This window comes from Caloenas nicobarica, chromosome 7 (assembly GCF_036013445.1).
Source record: "Caloenas nicobarica isolate bCalNic1 chromosome 7, bCalNic1.hap1, whole genome shotgun sequence".
NCBI classification, from domain to species: Eukaryota; Metazoa; Chordata; class Aves; order Columbiformes; family Columbidae; genus Caloenas; species Caloenas nicobarica.
The window spans coordinates 8496770-8521374 of NC_088251.1; the positions used below are offsets into that span (position 1 = coordinate 8496770).

General features: G+C 36.3%; 1 protein-coding gene across 2 annotated transcripts in view; it reads right to left on the bottom strand.

The window, feature by feature from the left end:
- The window catches only part of ATRNL1 (attractin like 1), a 491115-nt gene that overhangs the window by 341554 nt on the left and 124956 nt on the right, over positions 1-24605 (bottom strand). For both annotated transcript variants that reach the window (XM_065639123.1, XM_065639122.1), the window contains exons 19-20: positions 24063-24200; positions 65-158 (exon numbers count right to left, since the gene is read on the bottom strand). In XM_065639123.1, coding sequence (XP_065495195.1) covers positions 65-158; positions 24063-24200 — 232 coding nt within the window. The remainder of the gene's footprint in view (positions 1-64; positions 159-24062; positions 24201-24605) is intronic.

Consider the following 24605-nt stretch of genomic DNA (forward strand, 5'->3'; position numbering starts at 1 on the left):
AAAAATGTGATTATACACTAGGCATGAATTGCAATAACTTTGGGCTACGTTTAATTGTACTCACAGTTGACACTGGTCTCCTTTGATTCCCTTAGTTGTGCAGAAACATTTTCCTGTCTGCATGTGGCAAATGTTTGCATGTCCACTGCATGTGCAAGCTATAAAATCAAAAAGGAAAAGTGAGATTTATTCAACCATTCATTCATCCTAAATACATTTCCCACAAGCTGTATTAAAAAAAATACTTCAGAAGAACACTTCACTAGCACATCATTTAGTTTATTTTCGCTAGAGTTAAGACTATTCATGTGTCATTAGGGGCTTTCCTCCATACCTTAACTTACAGTAGTTTGAGAATAGCCATTAAAGTCTGCCATTTCAATGAGCAAAACAGAAAATTACTAACAATACATCTTTACCATACAAGGTGAAGTACTGGTGGCAAAAGCAAAGGCAAAATTCCATTAGTTTCAAATGTCTAATTAGAGAAAGTATTATTGCAGATGTTTGGTAAAATTTCTATTATAATTGGAACTGTTGCTTTTGACAAAAGTGAACAAATATATTCTAGAAGCAAAAAATCAGGCACCTTTAAAAGCTCCTAAAATTTGAACTGGAAGAGTCTCACAGAAACATCATCGTCACTCCTCTCCTTTTTAAACTTGGTGGCTAAAGTAACTCTCTCCACAGCCATCTGCTGACTCTTGCTGCCTGATTGTTTCTCATCTCTAGACAAACCTTTATGTTTCAAATTCCTGTACTTACTTTTTAATTTTCTTTCTCATGTTTATATAAATGACTGTCTTGTTCAGGCGGTCCTCCCTTTTTTAACCAAGCATACAAAACTTATGGTGTGTCAAGAAGTTCCCACATCATATTGGAATAATTACTTGCTAATATTCACACTACATTTAAAGTCTATCTTTAAAACAAAGTAACTGAACCTACTTTGATAATCATATTGTGCTTTCACTGAAGTTTTAAATATGATTAAAAGATTTATTATATATATGTATATTATTTATTATGTATATTATACATGATAAAAGTTTATTTTCCTCTTTATAATCTTAATATTGTTTTTCTATCAGATAGATTGAGTTTTAATGTTTCTATTCTACTGACAAGGAATAATACACAATGAATACTGCTGTGACAGTGTCCCGTACTATTCACACTCTAACCTCTCTGCCCCAGCCTAAGACAAATAGGAATATAGGAAATATAACAGTCAGACTAGAACCACACTTAAATAGAAGTCATTATTAACAGAATATTTCAATGTGATGAATTCTACGGTTTGTTCAGCTGGAGCTGAAGGAGCAGTTCTTACTAAAGAGGTACTAGAGATTCAAATTGCGTGCAAGAAATGCATACCAGAAATGTCTATGCAGCATATAGTGATGCGTGACGTTCTTCTCTTTCATAATAGGGCTTGTAACCATATTTCTGAACACCATCTACTGTTACCATAGAGTGCTAAATTTAGTAATTTTGCTATTATTTTGACTGTCCACAACAAATATTCATTGAAGTGCTGCTTTTATATAGCCTGTTATGTTTTCCTAAATTCATTCATGTTTTCCACTCTACAGTTATAAAATTATTTAGGCACCTTAAGACGGAAAAGCCACCCCTCGAAAGTCAATTTTAATTGTGTAAAACTCTGCTATTCTTTCAGTGAAAAACAAAGGAATATATTCTTAACAGCTTATTCTGCTCATGGGTAATTGCTCTTAACAGTGATGGACCATCACAAGACAGCATGAAAGCTATAAAGGAGCTAAAAGGCTGCATTCCAAATCATATTCCAAAAGCTGTCAATATACTGGCAAATACAGAAGCTATTACAAATCAACTTGAATTGATTGCTCCCCTAGTTATTGCTCATTTAATAGATTGCAAATGTGAAAGCAGAACTTCCTTCAGGAGCTTTTATTTACCAAACACTAAAATATAAAAGCCTTTGGACACCATGCATCTTTATCACCCTTCCTGGGGGGGGCGGGAAATGGGTAAAATGAAATATACAGTAAAAGTAACAGATGTAGCCACATGAGACTTTGTGGAAGAGCAAAGGAGTTTCTAGTGGGAGCTCAGATATGAGTTGTATATCCAGTCCATGAAATTACTGACAAAGAAAACTTTTCGGTATCATTTTTCCCCGAAGGACAGTAAAACCAAACCAGCATCTACATAGTGCACTTTAGTGTACCATGTGCTCACTCACACAGGAGTCCACAGATCAAACCCCTGCAATCAGTCAGGTATCTCCTTCCATCTAAACTGCATCAAGTTTCAGTCACTGCACTCTGCCCCTACCTCTACAGTTCCCTGGATTTATACTGAAGAATCATTAAATAACAAAAATATGACAGAACTTATTTTCCCGTGTACTCATGGCTAAATTTAGATCTATGTATATTCATTGCACACACAAATAAAGGATATGTTCATAGTTTGGTCCCTCTCACCAAAACCACCAACGCAGCTGCTCTACCTCACTTAACACATAGATGATGCATCCATAGGGCTAAGATCAGTATGGTTGGAAAAGGAGAAGGAGGAATTGATAACACTCAGAATCTTGTATTTTGGATTCCTCATCAATGAAAAAACTATTTCTGACAAGCCTGTCTGTTAATTTGCTTCTATTACATGATTCATTGATCAAGTTCCTAGGAATTTAACTGTTCCCTGGATAATACGTTAAAAAAAAGGACATCAGGAGCTAACCAATTTTACACTATTTTAAAAAAATCTCATCTGGACATACTTAACAGCAGTGAATGCGCATTTTAATTAATCTCGGGCTTGCAAGTCTGTGATGAAAACTGGATTCCTACCAACCTGTGGACCTCTATATGTGGAGTAACTCAAAAACCAAAATACATAAAAGCTATCCCTGCTGTTAGTGAAGCAAATGTGAATACATGTTATCAAACAAGTGCAACAGCAGAAACAGGATGATATTATCACAGAATCATTTCAGTTGGAAGGGACCATCAGGATCATCAGGTCCAACTATAACCTAACTCTAGCAATAAACCATGTCCTTAAGAGTCTCGTCTAAACACCTTTTAAACCCCTCCAGAGATGGTGACTCCATCACTTCCCTGGGCAGCCTGTTCCAATGCCTGACAACCCTTTCCGTGAAGAATTTTTTCCTAATATCCAATCTAAACCTCCCCTGGTGCAACTTGAGGCCATTTCCTCTTGTCCTACCACTTGCTACTTGGGAGAAGAGACCAACACCCTCCATGCTACAACCTCCTTTCAGGTAGTTGTAGACAGCAATAAGGTCTCCCCTCAGCCTCCTGTTTTCCAGGCTGAACAGCCCCAGTTCCCTCAGCTGCTCCTCATCTGACTTGTGCTCCAGGCCCCTCACCAGCTCCGTTCCCTCCTCTGCACTCTCTCTAGTATTTCAATGTCCTTCTTATGATGAGGGGTCCAAAACTGAACACAGGATTCAAGGTGTGGCCTCACCATTGCCGAGTACAGTGGCACAACCACTCCTCTAGTCCTGCTGGCCACACTATTCCTGATACAAGCCAGGATGGCCTTTTTGGCCACCTGGGCACATTGCTGGCTCATGTTCAGCTGGCTGTCAATCAACACCCCCAGATCCCTTTCTGCCAGGCAGCTTTCCAGCCACTCTTCCCCAAGCCTGTAGCATTGCCTGGGGTTGTTGTGACCCAAGCGCAGGACCCGGCACTTGGGCTTGTTAGAAGTCATAGAATTGGCCTCAGCCCAATGACCCAGCAGGTCCAGATCCCTCTGTATGGCCATCCTACCCTTCAGCAGATCAACACTCCCACCCAATTTGGTGTCATCTGGAAACTTACTAAGAGTGCACTCAATTCCTTCATCCAGATTATTGATAAAGAGATTAAACAGAACTGGCCCCAAACTGGCTCCTGGGGGACACCACTTGTGACCGGCCACCAACTGGATCAGGCTCCGTTCACCACAACCTTTTGGGCCTGGCCATCCAGCCAGTTCTTTGTCCATCGCAGATACACCCATCCAGGCCATGAGCTGCCAGCTTCTCCAGGAGAATGCTGTGGGATACGGTGTCAAAGGCTTTACTGAAGTCTAAGTACACAACATCCTCAGCCTTTCCCTCATCTACTATCACCATTACAGTACATTCAGTGGAAAAAAAATTAGATGCCATTATTTTTGTGCCTCACTGCAGGTTTTTTCCACTGGCCTACTTCCAAATAATACAAAAGAAATTATGAGCTTTGAATCTGAATTATGTTTACTAATTAATAAACAGCAACCTGAAGCTATATTTGATGTCAAAGAAAGACAAGATTTAAATTGTTACTTCAATATTTCCATACTCCTCTTTCCATATTTTCTTTAATTTTTTCTACTTGTTTTTCTCTGCTTAACCATTCTGAGGGAATGGTTTCTCTTCTGATAACACTGGAAGTAAACAGATTATACTGTATCTACAGCAGCATCTTTCTTAGTCTAATACAGCAGAATTATGCCAAATCTTGGAATCAGCTTCAAAAGCATATTTTCTACCAATCATTCTCAGCTGGTAGAAGTCAGCACAACAGATGCAATTTATATTTTCCATATTTTTTTGAGGTCCCACCCCTCTCCCCTGCCATGCATTTGTTTTCAAGGAATGAGGCTTAAGTTCCAGCAGCAGCTGCAGCTAAAGCCTGTATTAAGTAACGTTTTTTTCCTTCTTCCAAAAAAGACAGTTATCTTTAATGTTGATCTAAAGAAATGCTTAACATGATTTTCCTTTGTAAGAACTCCCTAAAGCTGAAGGAGAAGGAAATAAAAGTTAAAATGAAAGCTATACTTAATACTTCACATTTCAAATGCTTCTCTCTTATTTTCCTGTATATTTAATAAAAGGTTTAAGAGTTCGAGTAGAACTGCAGGGTGGTAAGCAGAGATTTCTGACTGAAAATCCTAGGCTCAGACTACTTAACGCTAGCTGGTGGGAGGATCACATTATCACTTTTGATTTTCTGGGCCTGTCTGCCCCATCTTAATTAACATATTTGAGACACTGTCAAGAAAAATTTCTGAGATCCCATTTTTGTGCCTTGGTGCTCTCCTAACAACCTCATATTTTCTGTGGCTGCGTATGCAGTCAGGTAAGGCATCCCACTGAGATTCTCAGCCAATAAGTACAGTTTCACCTTCTGTCACACTCGAGCATTTTACCAAGTTTCAGCATCCCTTAACTCATTTCCTTTCTCCCATTTAGTTCCTACATCCTTCAGTGTGGATTTTTGAAAGCTACAATTCTTCCACATGTCTGGTTAGGCACAGTGTGAAACTTTTGCCTTGTCACCTCTCAAGTGATTTTAGCTTGACAGCAATACATTCTCTATCATGATTATGCTTTACATAATGTTGAATTCTTAACATGAATTATTTTATTTGGGACACAGACAGTGGGCTTAAAATTAGAGGATGAAGCAGACCTACACAGATTTTCTGGGTTAAGAGAAATTAAATGTAAGGAGAAACAATCTTTATGCTTTTGGACAGGGATATTGGATCCATAACTGAAAGATGCAAACAAACAGAAAGACAACAACACTTACAAGTCTACAAGCCCAATAGGGAAAGGTTCTCTAAATCTACTTTTTCACTTTATTTAAAAAATACTCTTTAAAAAAAACCCACACAACAACAATTAAAAAAAGAAATCTAGAGTCAACTTTAACTAGTCTTACCAATGCCGTTATATCTTGTACTGAGTATGGCCATACGAACAGTAGTATAAGACTGTTAGAGACACGACTATATACAGGGTACAGATTCAGATTCTACTGCTGGACGACATTCTAGTACTTATAGTAGCATCATACTCAAACACTTTGAACACTTCCAGAAGGTTACGATGACACTAATCCTCTCTCAAATCTTCCTGACAGTCATCAATGCAGCAAATGGCTTGAAATCCTGCTCTAACTTTATAGCAAGTTTAATACATGTTTATTACATTCTAATAGTCTTATTAACTTCTGTTCCTATTCCCTGTTTCCTCCAAATTTAAGTACTCGTATTCAGTATTCAAAATTCAGAAATGAATCTCTGCAAGCCAACTGGTTAAAGTGAAATATACAGAATCATCTTCTCTTAAAAAAAAAGTTTAAAACTGCATCCCAATTTTATATAATAACAGTAAGTTAATTCCAAGTGATGTATTTTCCATGAGATAATCACACCTCCAGGATACAACATGGATTGATAGGATAGCATGTCTCCCTTCTCCTCATGGGAGAACAGTACATTTGTTATTCTCTATTTTATAATTCACATAGAGCTAATGGTTTTTAATTATAAGACTAAGCGTAAGACTCAAAATAAATGCCAGCTTCTGCTGGATTAAAGAGCTTTCTATTAGGCAAGAATTATTATTAGCTTTATACCTTCCAAAGTAAATTTCAGTACATGAAACACAAAAAACTCGTTACCAATGCTCATATTTCACTTGAAGATACAAGAAAAGACTTCTCATGACTCTGAAACATGAGCTAAGTACACAAAATTATACAAACTGCTTCCAGGCTGAGCTCTAATAATGAGTTTTGATAACTTCTATGTTGTAGGTATTCGTACACCTTCAAAATTCAATCCTCTAGACGCTGGAAATGATCCCCTCAGATTGGCTGGCAAAATTTAATGTCTCATTAATATCCAGTACTTTAGCACGGATGAGTGAACTTTTGTAACAAATGTCCCAGTCATCCCCCTCCTACCACATTTTGCTTTATAGCACACTCCACATCCATGAACATAATTTCATAGGAATGAAGCCAAACCAAATGATGGTCACAGGATCACAAAGGTGATTAAGGGACTGGAGCATCTTTAATATTAGGAGAAGCTGAGAGAGCAGGGATTCAGCCCAGAAAAGTCCCATGGGGATCTTATCGATAATGTATAAATAGCTGATGGGAGGGAACCAGACTCTTAGTAGCACCCACTAACAGAGGAAGAGGCAATGACCACAAATTAAAAGACAGGATATTCCATCGAAACACAAGAAAACATTTTTTTTTTTTTACTGTGGGGGTGACCTATCGCATTGCTGTAGGTGCACAGGTACTCTGTGCTGCACCTTCGGATAGAAACAGTGAGTTCAGCCCAACTTCAAGAGTCTTCCCATACTACTGTGTGCACTCCTCTCTGTCTTTGGTTTATATTATACACATATGCTTTTGTGTAGAGTTATTTTAAATCCTTAATTACCATACAAACATTTTATTAATCATTAAATATTTAAAATAAACAAGCTATGGCTTACAATAATTAAACTGCTTAAAATATATAATTTTAATCTATTTTAGTCATTATTTTCCCATATTAATGGAAATGACGACATTAGAGTGTTAAAAACAAATCCCTCCACCCTGGCAATTTCTAGTCTTTTTTTAAGGAAATAGCACTTCACAGTACTCTTCTGTACAACATGCAGGTTCTAAGTGGAACAGAAAGATTATATGAAAACAATATAATCCAGTAGAGCAAATCCATGCTGCAAAACCACAACCCTATAGAATTTATTAAATAATAAAACCACAGTATGATTGATTCTGAGTTGCTAGCTCAGCATATAAATGTTCTTGCTGATGCTGACAACAAAAGAATACCCATCGCTATTTCCATGAAGCATACATTTTAGACAATCAAATTTTAAAACACTTATTGCTTAGCCCCCGTCTCCAACATACAACTGCAAGAGCAATTTTTATCTCAAACGGAGCTCACTACGAATGGTACTTTCATTTAATATGTTTGCTTACTTCAAAGATTACTAAACCAGTAGCTGCACATGGATAATTCCTTTAAGACACCTTGCTGATTTCTTTTAAAGGAAAGCTATGACAATGCTGTTATATATTGAGGTGCACTACGTTGTTAATTTTAGTAACAGGTAAGGCATAAGTTGCATCAAAAAGCATACGTTGCATCAAAAAATTAGTATTTTGCACACAGCTAGGCAAAGTAAGAAATAGCAAGTGTAAACATATATTAGATGTAAAATGGTAATGCTCAATTTCACTGTAAGTGTTCATTTATATAATCCATCAGTCTACTCACATGAGAACTGCCCTTCTGAGAGAAGTTTCTACATTAGTAATATTACAAAACTCTCTAGTCACTTATTTTTCTAGAAATGTATATTTAGCTGGAAGTCCCTAATACCTTTTTACCATTCAGCAGTTACTTTTATAGGAAATACATCCATTCAACTTCTGAGACAATGTAAAAGGAAACATTTGCCCAACAACACTTATGGAATGTCACTAATTCAGTAGCATTATAATTAAGCTAAAGAACTTCTGTGAAGCAATAAGTAATAAAAATAAGTGTACAAAAGAAAGTGGATGGTATTAGAAAGGACTGCTGCGTATGCAGGTCAAATGCAACTGTCATTTTATAGTGACATAATTAACCTTCATTAAATCAGTCTTATTAGAGTCATTGGCACATATCTAACTACTTTTATTTTCACGCTTCTTAGTTTATCTTGTGATTTACCTTTGGGCTCAAATTATTTTTATAGCACAATAACAGTACAGAAAATACAAAAATCCTGTGTGTATTGACACAGTACTAAGGGCTGTGAGGCACTATACTTGCCAGAGAGAAAAGGTAAAAGCAGCAGATACAGTTTTAGGTTTTATATAGGCAGGATATGGAATCTGTACATGCAGGATACACAGGAATTCTGTAACTACCCAAATCTTTTTATTTTTATATATATATATATATATATATATATATATATAAAAATCTTATATGTATCATGCAAAGCAAGGTCAACTATTCCCAATATTCATAAGAATTAGATAATCATTTTACCAGAACAATACCAGATAAAAATGTGTTCTTCAAAAGGCAAACGTGCCAAATCACCCAGACAGCCATTTTTGTAAAATTAGACACTCCTAACAACACTGCAGCTTTTTCAATAGGCACCAAATTTGTTGTCTGGGACTGGGGTGCCACCTGCCCTCTGCTTTGCCTTTAGAGGCCAACCTGAGGGTCACAGAAATGCTCTTGTCCTTGGCCACTTCCCATTCCAAAACAACAATTCACCCAAGCCTGAAGGGGATTTAACATTTTTCTGGAATTTCTAGTCAGCAAAACACAAACAATTTCCCTTGATCCTGACCTACGCCTACTGAAATAATTTGACTACTAGTAAGGCAATTACTTTTTTTGCTGAAAAGCAACACAGTGTCACATAGTCAAACAATTTGGAAATTGTAAGTGAAGTTTCCTTAGCTTTTTGAACTGATACATAGATTCCAGAAGTAGGATATTTATTCTCAAAAACCCCAAATAAATACGGGAAACAACAAAAAGACTGATTTTTCTGTTGCAGAAAACAAAATCTAGTTTGGTTACTCCAACACAATCCTATGGCAACCTTCTCCATTTAAAAGCTTGTATTTTTTCTTAAACCATTTTTATACTGGCAAAATAGCTCTGCAGTGTTTGTATTTCATTATTTCTTCCATTTAAAGCATTCATCCTGAAAAGTAAATTGATTTTTTTTGTTTATAATAAATACCTCTGAAGCAATCATACTAAATTTGTCTTTAATCATCAGCAACTAACATTACAAAGACAGCTTAGAAGAAAACATAATTTTGTTTTATACAAGTAGATAATGAAAATGTAACACAGAAGATTAACATTTTTTCTTGTTTTGAACTGAACACAATCTTAAACAATTAACAGGAGTCTTGCTGTGCCTCAATCTTTCAGGCCAATACTGAACTACCCTACGGAATTTTTATAGCTTCCTCTTGGGATCCTTCAGGAATAACACACATGGTGGACAGTACTTTCTACCAAAAAAAAAAGCCAAATCAGAACATTTCCATGAGAGCTCATGAACTACAGTAGCAACAATTTTCTTTTCTCCATGTTAAACTACGTGAAAAAATGAAACTTTTACACTTACTTTGAACATATAAAAATAAAAAATTCCAGGTGAAAACATTAATAAGAGCTTTTCATTTGGAGATAAGTTTAACATGTCCTATTTATCAGTTTCCTTTGCATTCTTTCCACTTACTCTTTTCTTTTCTAAATATAATATGATATTAAGAAATAAATAGCCTACAGATTTTACAGTGGGTTAAGTTGCAAGTTTTATAGAGTTTAGTTTTTGACTTGAACTCACATCTGATGTACAATATAGTTCTTTAAGCATGCAAGTATTTAAAGAGATGTTGCTTTCACATACCTAAAGGATTAAAAATATTATTCCTTAAATTATTCTTAGTTTTCTTGCCTGTGAAGAAGCTTTTCATGTGAAAGCACAAGATAAAATTAGAATAACTGAAAAAGAAGCAACTTTACAAGGTTTAGTAAAAACTAAAATAACAGGCGTTGTTTTGTTTGGTTTGGGTTTTTGTAAAGGAAATAAACAAATTGATGATTTTGCATGCATTCACCTTTGCGTGCCTAATCTGAGATGCGTTTAATATGACTTTTTCAGACACCAAAGACTTAGTACATTTTTTTAAAACTGTGTCTTTTAAATTTTCTTGAAAAGACAGTAGGTTCTCTACTGGCTATTTTGAAAATTTTGGCCAAAAACCTCCTTTCAAAAGGTTGTTATTTTTTTCCCCTCTCTCTAAAGAGAATATATAACTTTTTAAATATAACAATGGAAAAAATAAATGAAAGATTATTATAAGGCAGTATGAAAACAAAACAATTTAAAACCACTCAGTAGCTATTCATAGAGGCTTTAAACGTCAAATTCCAATCTAATGTGAAAAACAACTGAAATCAACAACTAGTGATTGCAACTATTTGTGTGTATCTGGTCATAAAGAGTAAAAGCTGAAAGAAGAGAAATGCCTTCCACAATTTATCAGATGAGAACACCACAAAATGTAAAGAAGTCAGCAAATAATTTTCCTATTTAGCTATTAGGAGGTACAAAATATGACTGATTTTTAATGCATTCAACTATGAATGAAGCTTTTTTTTCTTCAATAACTAATGCAGTCTGCCATTATAATGTATTCCGTTTACTACTCAGAAAAGGAAGGTGGAATCAGCTGCAATCAAACAGAAATGCCTTCACAAGAGTTTTTTTGAGAATCTTCATTCTACTAGTTGGAAAGTGATTTGCACAATGCCTCAAAAGCTATTTTCACACCAGCCGGTAGGGGGACTCCCAAGACCCCTTAGGAAGAGCGATGATCATTTCGATGCAAAATGACCCTTCTTGACCCTTCTGTCCTGGTGGCACGTTCATGTGTAGGGACTCAAACAGGTAACTCCGTGCTCTCCTGTGACACTGGGAGGTTCAGTCATGGCCCACTGATCTAATTTAAACTGATGGGTACAAAACCAAATTTAAGATAATTTTTTTTAAAAAATTATTTTAGGCTCTAAAATTGCAGTCAATGACAGAAGATACCATGCTGCATGTTATGTGTCTTGGGGAAGGACTACAGACTGAGATGCTGGAATTTCTGACTGACTGCAGATGTCTCTATTTAAATCTCTGAGAATAATAAGGAAACTCTGAGTGGTTGCAGTAACGAGAAGGAAAGCTTCTCAGCACCTAGAAACATCTAGAAGGGCAGCCTCAAAAATTACAAACAAACAAAATGTATATTTTTTTTAAATCTCTGTTGTATTTGGGACAAGACGACTCTGGCTGTAGCCAAATGCTTATTTGAGTATCAAGTAACAGTGATTTAAGAAAATGTCACCTTCACGTTACAACTTCCAACCCTCAACTGGAGGCTGGCGCCTTCTCAGCTTAGACACAGTGGTTACATAGGCTCTTGACATCTCTTCCAACACAAGGTAAAATATGTTTGCTTATAAGAAGCAGACCAAAAAAAAAAAAAAAAAAACCCACACACACACCACACTGTTTCTGGACAGCTGAAAGTTTCTAAACCATGCCCTGCCTATCTCCTCATGAAACATCTTTTGGAAACCAATAACTTTACAATTTCATTAGGAAGGTGAACATACTGATTCACAGCTCAGACAACACATCAGAAATATATTTTATAAATATTCCTTATTCCATAAAATAAACGTATGGCATGTAAACTTGGAAAACACAAAAACAGGAATGCACAGCAACTCACTCATCACTGCCAAAAGCTGCATTACACAATAACATGCAGGAGGGCTTGATCACCAGAATCGGTGAAAACAATGGAATTGTCATTAATCCTTGTGAAAGGATAAAATAAGCACAGAGATAAAGGAATAGAATATAAATCAAACCACTGTATCTCTTCAATATCTATAAAGCAATAAGTGGTAATGGATTAAAGGATGTCTGAATTCTTAGTTGTCAGACTAAGATGCTAAATTAGCACAAAGTGCCTGCTGCTTAAACAGATTAAGATAGCACAAGTAGTTGCTATTCTTTTTATTATTTCACATATTATGGTTGCATAATAGACCTAAAGAAAGTTCAGATTAAGTTTATTCAATATGCAGTATTGATTGTACATTTGTCAAACTTCAGAAATAGATTTACCTTTTGTTTTTCTTTAAAGCAGCTACCTTGTTCTCACTTCACTTGTTTAAATCAGAATCAGCTTTGCTGGATGGTGAAGTTATATTTATGCAAAGCAACATACTGTAGCAACCAAGCTTAAGGAACAAAACCATAGTTGATAAAATTGGTTACTAGACATATAGCTACACAGTTACATTGTGGTTGTGCAGGATGGAAAGAAAACTTATGCAAGAAAAAAATCTCTTTCAAAGGAGTCAAAAATACACTTAAACTAACCTATTTTAATCACCATTAAAAATAATAAAAATAGTTTTAATGGTCCAGAACTGTAAGACTGGGTTGAACTTCACTTATTACCTTTTCGTTATGGTGACAATAAAAAAAAACACTATGTAAATTGGCTGGGAGGGTATGCCGCCTCAGACAGCTGACTTGAATTGACCAAAAGGATATTCCATGCCATATAATGTCATGCTCAGCAATAAAGATTCAGAGGCAGGTAGTGGTCTGGGAGACAGCCGTCACTCAGAGACTAGCCGGGCATCGGTCTGCTTGTGGGAAGGGGGTGACTCCCTTCACTTGGTTTGGTTTTACCCTGTTTCCTTCACTTGTTACACTTTGTCTCAACCCATGAGTTTTCTTGCTTTTGCTCTTCCTATTTTCTCTCCACCCCGCTGCGGGCGGGCAGTGAGGGAGCAAATGGCTGAGGGATGCTCAGCTGCTGGCCGGGGTCAACCCACCGAGCTGTCAGGTAGCGGTTCTGCCCAAACACCGACTTCTTCAATAGCACATCCTAGGCTGATGCTTGAACCACTACTTTCCCATGATTGCTGTTCCTAAAAATCAGACCACTCTGCAATGAACACACATATCCTGACGAGTAAGTACCATCAAGCATTAGCTTCAAAAACTTGTGCTTGAAAAGAGGTTTATAAAAGTCTTCTGTATGCAATCAAGGAAAATCATTTAAAAAGGTACCCAGGCAAAACTTTATGAAATCCCACAGCCATCCAAATAATCTCTCTCTGGAGGTTAATCATGAGGAATGTTACATTCAGGAGTTTCTTCTTCTTTTATTCTCATGTAAAATTATAGACACATAAACACATCTCCACAATGACGCTTTCCTTGAAGTGCAACTCCAGGTCCTTTACCTAAGATTATTCTAAGTAGGTTATGGAATAAAAATGTATCTATAAAATGGTTCCTAGCTTTAGGTGAGCTTTTGCTTTTAATTCAACATTAATTATGCTAGAAATCATACTTTGTAATACAGGTCTAATCTACAACAAAGCAAAAAGAAAACTGTATGTATACATAATGATTAATAGCAGACTGAAAAGTTTGCCTAGCATGTTTTGCTTGGCAGTCGAAAAAAAACTGGGACAGTAATTTATTAAAGATTACTTTTTCCAAGTTCCTCAATTAACTTGTTCTTATGGCAATCCACTTCAGCTTTCGTAGCACAGGACTTACCTGGAATACATTCTGATTGGAGTGAATTTAATTTAAATTCATAACTAAGCCCAAGTATAGGCATTTTATTCACTCAGTATTCAGACTGTCTTGAACACTATTCAATAAACAGCATCCACTAAAGGAAGGAAAATAAATTTTCAAATCACTTTTGGGGAAAAAGGTCTTCTTAAAAAAAAAAGTGCTTATTCTAACGGTCTCTCTGCAAAATGCATTATGAAGCTTGTCTTGAATATCTTATTGTGCTATGATCTCTTTATATTTCACATGTACTATGAAACCCTACTACTAAACAAAAATCCAGCATTTTAGTTAATATTAAGAGTTTTTATTCTATAATAAGGTATTTTATAAAAATGAGCAATTGGTGTCATCATTTCTATTCAACACTTTAAAAAAAAAAAAGAAAAAAAACACATACAGAAACAATCCACTACCATTACTGCAAAATGGGATTTCTTGACAGTCCCCTCATTTGTTGAAACCTTTAGTTATTTTGTTTGTATAGCATAAACAAAATGTTTTCTGTTGTAATTTAGCACCACATGTGAGCTTTTCTTTTTCTGAATAATCTTAAATTACAGCCTCTTATCACAGTTTTACTATGAACTCATGACCCACAGTCTCTTAGAAACCAAGGTAAAAGACAGACAGTGGAAGTGATTTTTTTTTTTTAAATTTAGTTCCATATTCTAGTACCTGAAGACAGTATGAAGCATACCATACTCTCTTTTTGACTGATCTCCAACATTTATCCATTTTTATATAAAATATCTTTTTGCACATCGACTCCTGGGGTCTCTGTCATAAGTTTCCAGTCCATTGAATATCTGTTATTTATGGGAATAGCCACAAAGTGCCTGGACTACAATGCTTTTGACTTTTAACTATACAGATTGTCACTGTTGAGAGAAAGCTTCTGGAACATAATATTTAACCCAATTTAAAATTTCCCCTAAAATTTTAGGCATCTAATGATGGAATCCGCAAACCCACGGTCTTTAATGCATCAGTGAATTCCATAAATGCAATTCTCTACATGTTAGACATTAAAGCAGCTAAACGGGAAAACTGCATAAAAACTCTGTATCTCAAACTGTCATGTCATTCTCTGAGAGTCATAACTCCCATCAATTCATGCTCATTCCCAGTTCTGCCAGTTGAGGATACTGTGTTCCTTTATGCTTTCCACATGTCTTTCTTGCAGATGGCAGTTAAAAGCTCTTTGTCCTTATTCTTAGTCCTACCCAACACATGACTTGAGGACCATGAATAAAAGATTTTGGACCAGAAACATTTTCAAAACACAATTCCTCTGCAGAAGATCAAAGACTAAATTTATGGCTGTCTACAATAGTAGTAGAATTCACCTACATTTTTCTGATAACAAGTGAGCACTGAATAGCCCTCTAATATTTCTATTAAAAACTAATAAACCAAGCTCTACATATTGATATATTTTAATTTTTGCCCTTCTCATTAGTTTCACAGTGTGAGTGCCAACCTCTATGGACAACAGCATCCAGACTCCAGGTGTTGTGGCACAGGCAGAGTCAGGATGTCAGAGTCAGCACAGGAACGAACATCTTGAAGAGTAAAATATAATTGCAGACAGGAGTGAAAATTGATCCCCATCAGAACTTTCCAGCTCCCAGTAACCTGCTTGTGCCAAATGGACTACCACGTGTAAAGAAAGCTACAGGGTCCTGTTTTCCAACTACTAGCAACTAAGTATTCTTGGTTTATTAGGGTCATCTTGACAATTAATATTTTTTACTACCACTGTACAATAGTTTCCTCTTGGGCCTGCGCTGCGTTCTAGGGACGTGTCTGCCCACACAATTGCTGCTGTCACCACCTGCTGAAAAGTATGAGGGACACCAATAACTGCAAGACAGCTTAAACTTGATCAAAAACTATGAGACTTCTATGAATACCAGCTAGATTCGTGTGCCTGAACACATCCCATTACCCATTTTGAAAATTTAGATACAAGAGAGGAATCGTGTTTAAAAATGCAGAAAATTGTGGGGTTTTTTGAAGTCTCTTAGAAACAATCTTTACACCATTTATTACAAAACTAAACATTGTACTCCAGCTTGGTTTTAATTTACCTGACTTCAATAACCAAATTTATCTGACTGCCAGACTCAATGGGAAGATTAATGATCACTTGAGAGCCAAAATTTAGATGTTCTATTTTAAATTTCTACCTTCTTAATATAATCATCCCATACAGAAATGCATTATGTTATATTAATTTGGACTGTGAACATCTGTCTTTTGTTTCTAAATAATATGTGATATGAACAAAACATCAGGTCATTGCCCACTGAAGGTGAACAGCTAAGACCAGCAGCTTTTGTGCCATTAAAACCGACTATTATTATGGGCTAATAAAAACATGCTTCTGGACACATATCAGCACTTTATGGTCATGCCAGCAGGAAAGGTTAATGCAAATAAAATAAAATAAACAAATGAATACACTAAACTAGTTGTTCCAACTATAAGCATATAATTTTCTAGAGGTTACAAAAATGATCAATTAAATCTCTTTAACATGGAGCTTTATGGAGCTCAGGTATTTTTTGTTTCCTTGGTTATCACCATTTAAAATAATTCATACATATTTTCATCAAAATGACAGTCTGTATGACTGTTCCTCACAGAGAACTGCTCTTAACAGATGTTGGAAGTGATACCAGCAATGTATATCAGGGGCTGGGAAAGCTGCAAGGGCAGGTTACCAAATGAGATTTCAGTACTAAGGCATCAGGCTTTCAGCTTTGGAAGTTTGACACCTTGGAAGTTTACAAGTTTGACACCTACATTCCCCAAAGAGCAAATGATTTCACCTGTTCTGACTACTGAAGGTTTAGCCTACACTAAGGAAGTACACTTTTGCATCAACTGAGTATCAGGATGGAAATGAAAGGGGGATGCTCCTTCCAGCACCTTGATTTTAAACAAAATTAACTGTAGTTCATGTGCTCTTACATAATCTTAGTACCGGCCTTATATGCAGATATAGTCTAAGCATACTATGCACAGAATTCAGGCAATGTGCACAGAATGCTTCATTTCAGAGCACAAAAATCAGTTTAGGCAATAGGTGCTTTGATGGTTAGTTCATCAAAAACAGTAGCTAGGAACATGCAGGTAGTAAAAACTACTAGATGCCTCAGTCTTCTGGAAAAAAGTTTATTTGCTCATTGATTCAAAAGGAAGCATTTGGGTCACTTAGGTCAGGTCTAAAAGCATGTGCAAGAAACAGGGATACAACCATAAAACCTTATTATAAAGGCAAAAAAAGGAAAGGTTACTGGACTATAAGAATTAGCACAAGCATTTATGCTAAGAATTGTAATGAACAATCAGGCAAGGGATTTTTGTTGTGGGTTGGGGTTTTGAGTGGCTTTTTTTTTGTTTGGGGGTTTTTTTGACTTTTCTTTTTGATTTGACTAGGTAATGTTTGACAGAACTGCAGAGTCATCAAATGCTATTTTGGATCTCAGAGTGTGAATTCAGTACTGTGATCCTCTTACAGCTACTAGTTTATAGTCCATCTAGCATTTACGACTTTTCAGTCCACTGAATGTGCTTTGGGCAGAAAAGCTTTGCCACATGTCCAGCTGTTTAACAAATCCAGAAGCTAGTAAATTAAAAAAAAAAAAAAGGCAACTTGAACTCTACACAGAAACCAGACCTCAATGGTGTAAATAACTTCCTTACAAGCATATCATTCTACTAGCATTAGATCTGGATTTTGCAAGGCTATGACCCAGCAAAAGCAGGGATAACTGCCATGTGACAGGAAAGGTATGAAGACCCAAGCACTGGATCAACCCTCCCATGTTACAAGTCAGGGCACAACTGATGGATTTGCAAAGCCACTCACAGCCAGCAGCACGTCTCCTCCCTGTCCAGCTGTGCTAATTCCGCTTTACAAAAGACACAGAATTGAAAACAAGTGGGTGAAACAACATAAAGAGCATCTTACTGAAGCAGAGAGTAATTACTGTACAAAAGCTTCCTGGGCTGTTTGTATGATGGATGCAGTTTTTGCATGGATTTCTAAGGAAATACAGAATCATAAAACACTATGGTGAATGGAGCCAAAGAAAAGCTACAGCTAGAAAAAAATAGCAGGAATAGTCATACCAGCTGAAGTCAACTCGTAATCAACCCTCCGAAAAAAAAATTACTTGGATCAAGGTATTATGGGGCACTATTCCAACTGTGCACACTGAAAATCTTCAACCAGCCAATGAATATAAAGAAAATTGAGAGATCCCATGTAAATCACTATTTAAACAAGGCAAGACAGAAGCTTAGTGGCAGAAGATCCACAATCTCTCTGGACAATCGGCTGCATTGCTCAGTCATGCTCACAGTTGGGAAAAAAAAAAGAAAAAGCACATTAAAATACCCTTCCGAAAGCAGACTATACATTTCATCTAAAACAAAATAATTATCACTTTCCTACTGCTCAGACTGCTGGCATGAAGAGAACAAATCTCCCAGTTCTACAGCCATTTGTGAAAGCCCTGAAAAGTAATTAACGTGTGTCTCAGACACCAGTCACTGGTGGGACTTCCCTGACAGAGAATCTTCAATTCCCATTTTAGCTGAAAAATTTACAAAGGCTGGGACTGCTGCAGACAGTAAAGTTCTGAATCACAACGGAACAAAATTACTTCAGGTTACCGAAAAAAAAATCCCTTGATAAAGTTTTAAATGTAAGATTTTATTTCTCCTTTCAAAAAGTATTTCTCAGGCCAACAGCATCTGCCTAGTTTTGCCTGTTTAAAGTAGCACCATACAGATCCTAATACTATGATATATTAGTGTCTGGGTGTTTTGAGACTAAAATTCCAATATAATGTCATTGTGCTATGATATTTACTAAATAAAATGATTCTTCGGGAATAATTTTTTCCACTTTTAAGTTTACTGCCATAAATACAGTCATAAAATATTTATATTCAGAATATTTAGTTTGATGCTTCGCTACACCTGCCCTATACAGTCCCAAACTACAGGTAATTTAAAAGCTACATAGTGATAGTGTTGAAGTGAAAAATTAAGACTGCTGCTTTCTGTTCCCTCATTGCTTGTATAACTTTCTGAAACCTTGGAAAGTAAGCCTAGAGGGAAATTACCAGGTATCTTTCTATCAACTAGGACAAGAGCATATTTTAGTTCAAAAAAAGAAAATGAATATTAAATTGTTTTCCTTGTCACACTATGAACTTTTTCCTTTATGAAAGACAGGTTACTTTCTGTAATATGTGAAATTCTGTAATCTTCTGTATTACAGTTTAATATACAAATGCTGTGCACGGTGTATGTATACACACACATATACATGTGCATGTGTTAATACATATATTCTAAGATTACAGCTGGGGAGCAAGCAAAAAGACTGCCTGGTTACACTGCCCTTGGCACCAAGGGTTCCTTTGTACTCTAGATGGGAGAGGAAACTGCTTCTTCCTTGGATGCAAATGAAAATTACAAACTTTGCAAAAATTATGGGGAACAGCAGGCAGGGTTGAGAGAGAAGATAATAAGCAGCAAAAAACCTCAAGCAGGAGTAGAAACTAGGAGTTGTTGCAGAAAAGAAGAGGCCTCTCTACATCAAAAAGCAGAATGCAAAGAAGCTGGAGGAGAGGGGAAAAAATAAACTTTCCTAAGATCTAATGTGGACTGTATGGAGACTGATTCAGCTTGGACACAGCAAGAAGTTGTTGGATTGGAAAGAAAATTGGGAATAAAAGACACCCACCTTGAAATTATTTGGTAGCAAAAGGCAGAACTGTTTCCAAATGGTTTTCTTTAGTACACCTCCCCTAGTTTTCCATAGATAATCCTGTTCAAGTTGACATTTGTGTTCTAATAGGTCAGACTACAGTTTACTTCAAAGCAACTGTAATTAGATGTGCTGTCTACAAGACAAAACCACTCTAATACACATGTGCTCCTTTTAAATGAAACTGAATTTTGTTTTCAAATACCTAACACACTGATTGCCCTTTGTGCTCTGTAGGAACAGGGCTCTGTTCTTGATGGTGCCCATGGTAGCTTTCAACAATATTTCTTTTGGAGAGACATGGAAGGAAGGAAATTGGTATTGGTTCCTCCATGAACTGGCATCACAAAAACCTGTTACGAAGGTTGCTGCTGCTGAATAGGTAAACACATTAGAAACTGTGCCAGAGACAAACAATCCGTAACTCTACACGGTAGACATCTTTCAAAGTTAGACAGAACCTAAAAACCAAGGAGACCATTTTCAATTAGCTGCCACAATGAGTTTAACATCTTTGTCATGTCTCTTCTTCATAGACACAAGAAGAAATGACTTTTGCTATCCTCAGCCTCTTGTCTCAAAACCTCCACATCTCAGATGTCAGTTACTCAGCAGAATAATCACATCCTTTGAGCAGGAAAATATGTACACCATGGATTTTCCCTCTGCTACTGAAGATATATCTTAGGTATCAACAAGTCACCAATAAGTATTATTTTTTCTTCTTTTCACCAACAGAAACAATCACAAATATACCTAGGTTAACTTTTATTACTGAGGTCAATTTCACTTAAGTCAAGGTGCTGTAAAGATAGGCTTTTATTGATGCTTTTTTATTTTTTTTTAATCTCCTAAGGCAGTTATTGTAGATATATTGGTAAGTTGGATGGCTACTGCATAGATGCCAAGTTCATGTGGAGCTAATTCAGAGAGTAGTATGTGTAGATGTACCCATATGTATATAAACATAGGTGAAAAGTACTGAGGTACACAAAACACAAAAGAAGCAGACACTGCAAAAGGTATGTTCTGACTGAGATTGATGCTTTGAAAGAACAGCAGAAAAGCTCAGATTTATTCTGTCCTTCACACTCTATGTACTGGAATAACAAAAGAGCTGTCACCTGGCTGCAGAGGATGCTGCTGACTTGATGCACACATGGTGTACACTCATAAACACGTTCACTTCTGCTAATAGTTTGAAGATTGTGTAAAAAATTACGTTTCCTGTAAACAATTAACTTCACACTTTCAAACAGAATTATTACAAATCAAAAGTGGTGGGAAGCTGTCGCCTTTAGCATTGAAATTGTGTGATAGCAGGGAAGGTGATTGTTCTATAAAGGCAATAGAAACTACACAGAATTGCTCTAAAAACTTGATCCATACAGCCTGTGTGGTAGGAGGCTTTTACAGAATGGTCACCAGTGTCCTAAACGCCATGACCTTTGAGGCTGCTTAAAGAGCAAGCGGTGCAAGTTAAAACACAATGTTCAGCTGTGCTGGTACTCAGACTGCTATTCCTACTGCAAAAGCAACAGCAATGGTACTACATTTATGGGAAGACTGAATGCTGTTTGGGATGTTATCACTTCATAAAAAAGTGACAATCCAGCAAAGTGCTTACGTTACCTTATTATTAAATGTATTATACATTCACAGTGCGTCTTAAGTTACCATAAAGAATTCTCTCCTGGCATCTCATACATTTTGAGAATAATTTTTTAAAATACCATCCATAAAGAACATGACAAGATGATAAGCAGGTGGAGTAACTTTTTTTTTTTTTTAAAACATTGACACCTAAGTAGATGATTATTAAGTTTGAAAATAATACTAAAAAATGCAGCACGTGCTCCGGCAATCTCAATCCTCATACAGAAGGATGAGTCTGAGTAGAAAAGAAATTTTGGTTGTGTCCAGCCAGAAATTCATCTAGCAGCAGCAGCATAGTAGACACAAGACAGGGCCAGGAGGATGACAGCTTTTTTTAGTTCACCATGTTTTTCTTTTCTCTGATTGACTATTCCATAACATTTCCATGTCTCATTTTCTAATTATTTCAGTCACACTCAAGTTCAGTGTGGGAAACTACGGCAGGTCCGTGGATTGCCTGACAGAGGATATGGGAACAGAAATTAGCCTTGAAGATATTAAGGCCTACCTGTGAGAAAGATGGGAGTAAAGGAGTATCTGGAGATATTAAGGTGTATCCATGAGAAAGAAGGGAGTAAAAGAGTAACATTGACGTTAGCAAAACTAGCCAATGATATGTTACTATTGAAGCCTGTAACCAATAGCAAAAAGACACATGAACTGGTAAAGACTATGCAAAAAAAGTTTGTGGCAATAAATGGAGACTGCTGTTTGTACTTAAGAAGAACTTTGTCTATGTCGTTTGTCCGTCCCAGTCGCGACAGTTCAGCTTCTCACCAGGTTGTGCTTTCTCCCACTTAAGATTTTTCCTTACGCTTTTACTTTAATTATGGCCTTAATTTGCAGCTATTTTCTATTTTTCTTCTGTGTTATCAAAAGCATTACCAGAAAGGGGGGAGGGGGGAACACAACAACAGAACATTCAGCATACCACACACAAAACCACAATAAAAAATAGAACTAACTCCTTCATATTTGTGCACTGTCTGATCTCAACTATGGTTCCAAAATCCTCTTAAATCCAAGTAAAATTAATCTGACTTATCTATGGATCACTGGTATTTTTTCCTGCAGAAATCCCTGGCCACAATTTGGGCACCTCTATCACAGGAACAAAAATCATGATACTGAAGAAAATCTAACAGTTCATAATTACCACATTCATCAATATGTCTTAAAGACTTTAACAGATTTATGAGCTCTATGCTACAAAATATAATATACTAATGCAGATAAAGCTTCAAAATAATTATCTTTATTTTTTAAAGCATTCTTTAGTCTAAATAGCTCCTGTTAAAATCATGTCTACCAATAAAAATATGTACTCTTACAGACTTGGGTTGAAAAAACAAGTAGTAAAATTTATAATTTTACTAGTCTTATAAATTGATTTTAGCCATTACTGCACTACACATAATTCACTAAAGGTGATGGAATGCTTATTTGGTTGAAAGCTAATGTATCCCCAAAGACCGAATGCTGTATTAATATATCATTTTGCCATAAAGGTGATATAGACAGCAAAAGAACATTTTGTCAACTTCAGGAAATAAGAGAACTATTAAGAATTATTTAAAGCATCATAAAGCACCAGCAAAATGTGCAATTGTCAATAGGCGTAGACATTAATCTTTCTATCCCCTTGAACACACTTTCTACATATTGTGCTTGAGTTTACCGGATGTGCAGCTTTATGCATTGACTACTGCATGTTAAATTGCTGAGGAACAAGTGAACCCTTTAAAGGAATAAATATTCCTTGAGAAGCTAAGGTCCAGTTAAAGAAACATCAATAATAGGGAAGAAAAATTTATGCGACAAAACTTTCTAGCACCCTCCTAGATTCAATCTCAACTACCTTAATGACTTTTCATAATGAATATATCCCCCCTGCCCCCATTTGGTTATAAGGGAAGAAGTTACTGTCAACTTTAAAATCACCCGTGCAAGTAAAAAAGCAACCCTACGGCAATATACAAAAACCATCTGGAGTATTGGATTTCATTCTCCCTTTCACTTCAAGAAGAATCCTCCAGTGTAGCAATTACAAAACTAAACAGATTGGATAGGTGAGGGTACATTCCAATCCGCAGTGTATCAGGCTTTTCTGATTAAATTATGCGTTAAGACTTATTGGACTGTTAAATGCATAATTTCATCATACATTTATATAAATCAATGCTATCAGGCATTATGGTACATACTGAACTTCACTTAGAAGTACCTTCTCACTGCTTTAAAGAGGATTGTTTGCACAGACTGAAGTGATGCCTCTCTGAAACACCAGGATTTTACGTGCCGTGTCCCACAAGAGTTTCTTCCTCCTCCTTGCACCAAGAGAACATCTTTAAATCACCATCTTGTTCTTAGAGCATCCAGACCAAAAAACAACTGCAAAATGATTATTCTGAACGCAAAGTTTCTCTTAAAAATATTAAATTGATTTTGAATCATTAATTTAGCTGATCAACACATCTGTATTACTAAATAAACACTTAACCTTTAAAGAAGAGTTAATTTCATGTTACATTTAAAAAGTTGAATTCACATTACATAAAATGTCATTTCAACCTTTTTTTTCCTCCCAACAGAATGACTTACCTGTACACTGTCCTCCATTCGTGGGATCCCCATAATATCCTGGCATGCACGTTTCACATTGCTTTCCTGTTGTTAAGTTTTTACACTGATCACAGACGTTACTGTTGATGCAGGTGCTGTGGCCATTACACTGGCAAGCTAGAATATAACATTTAAAAACCTATTAATGAATTGCTCCTAAGAACAAAATAATTCTTTTGCAATTAAAAAATTGCAGTTGAATGTAATTCTGAGAAGTTTAATCCTGACTAATGACCCGCATATATATTTGTACTTTGACACAGAACCTCTTTAAAACAGCATTGTGACACAACTTGAATTCACACAAGACCACAGAAGTCGACTGTGTGACGTGTGGGTTTAAGTTATGTGAGAAAGTATTTTTTGCCATTGTGAGTGACTGAATCTGGTCCTCATAGATTTAAAATGCTGCCCAGTCACTTAAGAAACCTGTTAAGCAGCTATAAGTCACCAACTAAGAGAAAATTAAATCCCCCACACCTACAAGCAATCCGTTGTGACGCATCTGAAAAGCAGCTGTGC